The 7,534-nt window shown below is 40.5% G+C and overlaps 1 protein-coding gene across 1 annotated transcript in view; it reads left to right on the forward strand.

Annotated features, from left to right (window-relative positions):
• CCDC175 (coiled-coil domain containing 175) overlaps nt 1-7,534 on the forward strand; it is a 97,670-nt gene that overhangs the window by 58,647 nt on the left and 31,489 nt on the right. Inside the window, exons 15-17 of the mRNA XM_045287629.1 lie at nt 1,822-1,901; nt 2,842-2,994; nt 7,016-7,118. Of these exons, the coding sequence (XP_045143564.1) occupies nt 1,822-1,901; nt 2,842-2,994; nt 7,016-7,118 (336 nt within the window). The remainder of the gene's footprint in view (nt 1-1,821; nt 1,902-2,841; nt 2,995-7,015; nt 7,119-7,534) is intronic.

Here is a 7,534-nt window from a genome sequence, read left to right on the forward strand (position 1 = left end):
CTCATCATTCTCAAAACTCGTTTTCCACTTGGGTTCCTGGAATCAGCTCCTCATTTTCCTTTTTCCCCTCCCCCTTTCCTCATGAACCCTTGATAATTTATAAATTATTATTTTATCTTATCTTACACTGCCTGGTGGCTCCCTTTACCCACTTTTCTCTTGCCAATCCCCCAGGGAGGAAGTTATATGTAGATCCTTGTGATCGGTTCCCCCTTTCTACCCCCACTTCCCTCCCGGTATCGCCACTCTCACCACTAGTCCTGAGGGGTTCATCTGTCTTGGGTTCCCTGTGTTTCCAGTTCCCATCTGTACCACTGTGCATCCTCTGGTCTAACCAGGTTTGCAAGGTAGAATTGGGATCATGATAGTTGGGGGGAGGAAACGTTTAAGAACTAGAGGAAGGTTGTGAGTTTCATTATTGCTACACTGCACCCTGAGTGACCCATCTCCTCCCCACTATCCCTCTGCAAGGGATGTCCAGTTGTCTTTCTCTAATCCTGATTCAGTTTTCTTCTTCATATAGCCAGCTTCTATGATTCTTTGCTCAGTACGGTGAGAGGATAGAACCCTGACATACATCTTTCCTAGTTATAACCCATGCAGTATTCTCTTGTTCCATTTGCACAATGTCCTCTTGATCCTGGTTCAGTTTTCCTGTGAGCACAATAAAGTGTTCTGGAATTCCCATTCTTCTCAAGCCCATTCATGATTTTGATTGTGAATGTTAGTTATGATCCACACTGTCAAAGTCCTTGTGTAGTCAATAAAACAAAAGTAAACGTCTTTTTGCTTTAAGCCAAGAACCATCTAACATCAGCAATGATAGTCCTTACTCCATTGTCCTCGTCTGAATCAGGTCTTAATTTATGGCAGCTCCCTGTCAATGTACTGCTGCAACCATTGTTGGGTGATCTTCAGCACAATTTTGCTTGCACATGTTATCAACCATTTTTCTATAATTTATGCATACCATTGAGTCATCTTTCTTCAGAATCGGTACAAATATTGATCTCTTCCAGTCAGCTGTCCAGGTAGCAACCTTACAAATTTCTTGGCAGAGGCAAGCTGGTGATTCCAATGCTTCATCATCTTGCTGTAACATTTTAACTGGTATTCCTTCACACCGTGGATCCTTGTTTTGTGACTAATGCGTTCAGTACAGCCTCATGTGCATGTGGAAAGTGGCCATTGAATAAGGAAGATCAAAGAAGAATTGATTTTGGCAAAGAATATTGAAAGTGACGTGGACTGTCAGAAGAACAACAATCTGTCCTGGAAGAAGTGTTGCCAGAATGCTCCTTTGAAGAAAGGATGGCAAGACTCCACCCCACATACTTTGGATATGTTATCAAGAGAAACTAGCCCATGGCAAAAGGCATTGTGCTTGGTCAAGTAGAGAGGCAGTGGGAAAGAAAGAAAGACCCTTGACGAGATGGATTGACACCGTGGCTACAACAATGGACTCAAACATAGGAGCGACGGTGAGGGTGGTGCAGGACCTGGCCGTGGTTCTTTCTGTTGTCCACGGGTCGTGATGAGTCAGAGCTGACTCGATGGCATCTGACAACAGCAACGGATTGGCAAGTCAATTGAAATGTCTTAAAATAACAGAGCAAGAAATAGTTTAAGAAAATGGAGGTAAGTCGCAAAAGAAATCTAAATGCGTTTCAAAAGGTTGCTTCCAAGGAGTTAAGAGACCTGGGTGCTGATTTTTGCTATCGTCTTATAAGATGACCATAAAAATCAGGCAATGGCTTACTTTAATTGTTTTTTAATAAAGTACTCTGTAGGTAGTTATTTTTTCCTCTTTCTTTTTTACAGCACAAAAGAATGATGAGACTCTATTAAGTAATAATATTTCTCAGTTAACAAGAGATTTTTCAAGATATGTTCGCCAAATGGTAATCGGTCAATGCATTCTTTTTCTTTCTTTGATTAGAATACTGGCACCTACAGATAGTAATATTCTAGTTACCTGGCACTATTGGAGTTCTTACAAAATTCACATATACTTACCCTTTTAACCCTAATGTTTTAAAATTTGAGTCATATAGAAATGCAAATATATACATACATACATGTAGAGGGGTACACATGGGCAGGTGTGTAGATGTAGACTCTAGAACTGACCAAATGTAACTATGGAAAATTTCCCTAGTTTTAGGGGTGCTCAGTTTCTTTTTTTATAAGGCAAAGGGATTGGATTATGCTTTCTATGGCTCTTCTCAGATCTTTGGTCCTGTGAAATTCCTATAGAAACAGCGATAAGTAGTGGCTAATCAAAAGTGGAACCATCCTATTGTTGGAGAGCCATTAATATCAAAGATCGCCTTTAACATGTTGTTGGGAGAAATAGGAAGAGAAATTTATGAGTTTAATTCATTTACAGTTCTATTTTCTTAATAAGTGATTACTAGTGAAAAATATATGGTAAATAAAGAGCATATGGTTTATAACATATGATAACTAAGGATTGAATAGCTCGGTAGAGAATTCTGAAAAATTCTTCCATATTCTTCTTCCTTTAAGGAATATTAAAATTTTCTGTGACAAAAATCACAATACACTGACCGCTTTCTTCCTGATTTGGCCAGTTGTTTGTGTATCAAAGTATAGTCTATTTCCTTAATTGCCTCAGTCCCTGGAGCCCTTCGTTTTGTGATCACGGATCCCTTTCCCAGACTCCGTGGTCAGTCTCTAGGAATTAGCCTGGGGAATTCATGAGATGTCATTGCCTCTATCGGACGCTTCTGGAATGAGTTAGAAATCCTCTCTGAATGTGGCCCAGACGTTCTGTTTGTTCACCTCTGTGAGTTCACTGTGGATCTTATGTTTGAACAGGATATGGTGAAGAAAGATGTACAATATTTACGAGAGCAAGAAAGCACTAAACTCAAAGAACACTTTGAATTTCTAAAGAACTTAGAGAATGAAATCTATGCACACGACTTTATAACAGAACTCTTGCTCACAGAAAATGAAAAATTAAAAGCAGTAAGTTCAAGGGCATCTCACTTTGCAGATGGGTTCTGGTTGATCTCCTAGGCCTACAGTACTTAGAACAAAGGAGAGAACAGCTCTTCAGGAAAATGGTTTTTGATGGTGCATAAAATACTTTCACAAAAGTAGCCAAATCATAAATGTTAAGAATTGGGCATCCAGTGGTGTAGACTGCTTCGGAGCAAGAGCACTGCTTTCATGCCCGGGGGGCTGGGGAGGAGCCGGCTTAGGCTGTTTTTATCATTAGGTCCTATGGAGTCCATTCAGTTCTGAGCTTATTTTTCCCCATGAGGTGAGAGCCCAGACCTGTTTCTGGAGAATCAAATTTGAAAGAATACCCATTACTACTAACCATATAGAAATTAAAAGGATATTAAAGAAATACAGATATGTGCCACATAGCATTGATTTGCGTAATAACAGGCTGACTTTCCACATTCAGGTCCAGTTGCATATCTGCCTGTGGTTCCACAGTGTTGGTGTTAGGTGCCAGCCGGTTGGTTCCTACTCCTAGCCACCTCCTATACGACAGAGCCAAACACTGCCCAATCCTATCCCATCCTCACACACGTTCTTATGTGGGAGTCCGTGGTTGCAGCCACTGGGTCAATCCATCTTGCCCAGGGCCTTCTTCTTTTTCACTGCCCCTCTGCTTTACCAAGCATCATGTCCTTCTCCAAGTGCTGGTCTCTCCTGACAACGTGTCCAAAGTACGTGAGACGAAGTCTAGCCATCCTTGCCGCTACGGAGCCTTCTGGCTGTACTTTTCCAAGACAGATTTGTTGGTTCTTTTGGCCCTCCATACTACTGTCAGTATTCACCAGCACCATCATTCAAATGCATTGATTCTTCTTCGGTCTTCCTTATTCAATTTCCAATGTCTACATCCATAGGAGGCCGTTGAAAATACCATGGCTTGGGTTAGGTGCACCTGGGTTCTCTAAGTAACAACCTTGCTTGTCAACACTTTAAAGAGGGCTTGTCCAGCAGATTTGCCCAATGCCATGTGTTCTTTGATCTCTTGACGGCCGCTTCCATGAGCATTAATTGTCGATCTAAGATAGAAGAAATCCTTAACAACTTGGATCTTTTCTCCATGTATCATGATGTTACCTATTGGTCCGAGTTGTGAGGATTCTGGTTTTCTTTACAGTAAGGTGTAATCCATGCTGAAGGCTTTAATGCTGGATCTTCAACAGCAGTTCTTTAGGTCCTCTGCACGTTGTCATCTGCACGCTGCAGCTTGTTAACAAGCCTTCTTCCAATTCTAATGACAAATTTTTCTTCAGATAATCCCATTTATCTAAGTATTTGCTGAGCATACATATTGAATAAGTGTGGTGAGAGGATGTGACCCTGATACACACCTCTCTTGGTTTTAAAACATGTGGCATTGGTATTCTATTGTTCTATTCGAACAACTGCTTCTTGGTTTATGTACAAGTTCCAAATGAGTACAATGAGATGCCCTAACATTCTCATTCTTCTCAAGACTATCCATAGTTTGTTATGATCCACACAGTTGAATGGCTTGGCATAGTCAATAAAACACAAGTAAACATCTTCCTGGTAGTCTCTTTCAGCCAAGACCCACCTGACATTAAAAAATGACATCCTTTGTTCCACGTTCTCTTCTAAATCTGGGCTGGAACCTCTGGCAGCTCCGACAATGTACTGCAACAACCATTGTTGGATGGTCAGCAAAATTTTACTTGCATGTGATATTACTCACATTGTTCTATAATTTGTACATTCTGTTGGGTCACCTTTCTTTGGAATGAGTGCAAATATGGATCTCTTCCACTCGGTTGGCCAAGTAGCTATCTTCAAAATTTCCTGGCACAGACGAGTGAGTGCTTCCAGTGCTTCATCAGCTTGCTGGCATATTTCAATCGGTGTTCCAGCAATTCCTGGGGTCCTTTTTTGGCTAATGCTCTCAATGCAGCTTGAACATCTCCCTTCAGAATCACTGCTCTTGCTTATATGCTACCTCCTGAAATGGTGGAGTGTCGACTAGTTCTTTTGGGTACCGTGACTTTTTGTATTCTTTCCATATTCTTTGGATTCTCCGTGCATCACTCAATATTTTGCCCATAGAATCTTTCGATATGACAACTCCAGGCTTGAGTTTTTTCTTGAGTTCTTTCCATTTAAGATATGCTGAGAATGTTCTTCTTTTTAGAAGAAGAAAATTAAACAATAAAAAAGGGCAGAAGACTTTAAAATTATTTTTTCAGAGGAAAATTAAGTCCAGAATGTCCTGGTGGGTTAAGTGTTGGGCTACTGATTGCAAGGGGGGCAGGTCAACCCCTCCAACTGCTCCAAGGGAGAAAGATGAGGCCAGCTGTTCCCTTAAAGAGTTACGGTCTCAGAAACCTGTGTCGGGCCTCTATGACTTGGAAGCAACTCAATGGCACGGAGGCTTTTGCTTTGTGGTGATCAGTATCCTGGGTCACACCAACATTAAATGAATGAGAGAACCTATACAAATTCTGTCTTATATGTGTTTCACCTTATGTGAAACCAGACTAATGTACAGATGTTTTCCCTACACAGAGGTAGGGACTACTCCACTTTAGTACAAGTTGAGATGTGAGTGCTTCAAAATGAAAACACCATTCCCTCCAACTTGTGACTATCTGAAGAAAGGTGAATTTATTAGAAGATACTTTAAATTGGAAGTCTTTGCATTTCTGATGATTAGAAAAACCTTTTTGTTGAAAATAGTTACTCATGCACAGAGTGATTCCTTGTTCTCTTCGCCCAGTCCCCTGCAGTGGTAGCATCTTATGTAACTATAGTACAATGTCAAAACCAGGAACTTGGCATTGGTGCAATCCACAGGTTCACTCACATTTCAGATTTCTAATGCATTCATGTGTGTTAGATAATGTTTTGTTGTGTAACTTTGGAAAGTTTTTGGGTTTTTTAAATCATTTTATTAGGGGCTCATACAACTCTTATCACAATACATACATACATCAATTGTGTAAAGCACATTTGTACATTCATTGCCCTCATCATTTGCAAAACATTTCCTCTCCACTTAAGCCCCTGGCATTAAGTCCTCATTTCCCCCCTCCCTTCCTGCTTCCCCCTCCCTCATGAGCCCTTGATAATTTATAAATTATTATTTTGTCTTTTCTTGCCCTGTCCGACGTCTCCCTTCACCCACTTTTCTGTTGTGCATCCCCCAGGGAGGAGGTCACATATAGTTCCTTGTATTCGGTTCCCTCTTGAACTTTGGAAAGTTTTAAAGGCAAATGAAGAACAGAACAGCTTACTTTTCAATTGAACACAGCTTTATGGCTTCTGTTTTTCTGAAGTCAGTAATACTAGTTTTAAAATCCATAGGCAAATCTCAAACTGACCATGGATAATGTGGACATTTGCAGGAAGTTGGATCTATTCAATATTTACTAAAAAGCAAAAATACTCTCCCACCCATGTTACGGTGGGCTCAAGCCATGGAGTCTATCAGGAACATTGTCAGGTTGAAACACAAAGCCACGCCCTTTATACTGAAAACACCACTATCATCAAAGCCACTGCTAACACATCATCTAACCCAGTGACGCATCTGACTCAAGTAAACGAATCCATGGAGTCTCTTGATTCTGTAACTCATCTACCTTAGGTCCTACGACTGAACTCCATCCACTCCGGCCTAGTACTGCTTTGTGGCATTGACTACATACACATTTTGCACAAGACACATTTTTGTTGTTGAAATAATAAAAAATGGAAGAAGACTTTAAAATGATTTTTTTCAGTTAAAAATTAGGTCTAAAATGTTCTCTTTATTTGGATGGCAAAAGGTTTCGTAGGGAGTAGAATCTTTCATCTCACTCACTCAAATGTAAGCCTCAGGAGGGTGCTTTTTGCTCACCATTATAGTCACTGTAACTCACACAGTAGCTGGCACAGAATAGACTCCAGAAATGTTCGCTGAATGATGAAATGAATCATTATGGTAGTTAATCTCTGAAGGCAATCCAATGTCTTTAATTTCCAGTATATTTCATGCCTGAAGAAAAAGACAGAGGAATACAAAACAAGCAGAGAAGGACTCGCCCGGGCGTCGGGTGACCAGTCTTGGACCATGATAGTTAAGCACAGTAAGTAATGTGGCATGGGAGAGCTTCACATCTAAGAATAAAAGGTTTATTTATTTGTTTGTTTCTTTTCATCAATTTAACCTATTTTTATAGAGTAAAACAAACCAACTTTAAGTCCGTAGTTCAATGTTTTGACAAATGTGCTGTAGCCATCATTACCACAAACAAGATATACAACATTTTCATCACCTCAGAATTACCTCTGAGTCCCTTTTGCAGTTGATCTCCACCCCACCTCCAATTCCTGGCAACCATCTGTTTGCATTTGTTCCCTGTGGATTTACCTGCAGTGGTAGAGGAAGCACCCCTTGTTACCTGGCTTCTTTCATAAGATTCTCTTGTGCTGTTGTAATTTGCGGTAATTAGTTTATTGTGCCAACCTGGCCGATAAACACATGTGGGGTTAATTGAAGGGC

Source organism: Echinops telfairi, unplaced genomic scaffold, assembly GCF_000313985.2.
Source record: "Echinops telfairi isolate 266 unplaced genomic scaffold, ASM31398v2 ScPeMD7_18;HRSCAF=68, whole genome shotgun sequence".
NCBI classification, from domain to species: domain Eukaryota; kingdom Metazoa; phylum Chordata; class Mammalia; order Afrosoricida; family Tenrecidae; genus Echinops; species Echinops telfairi.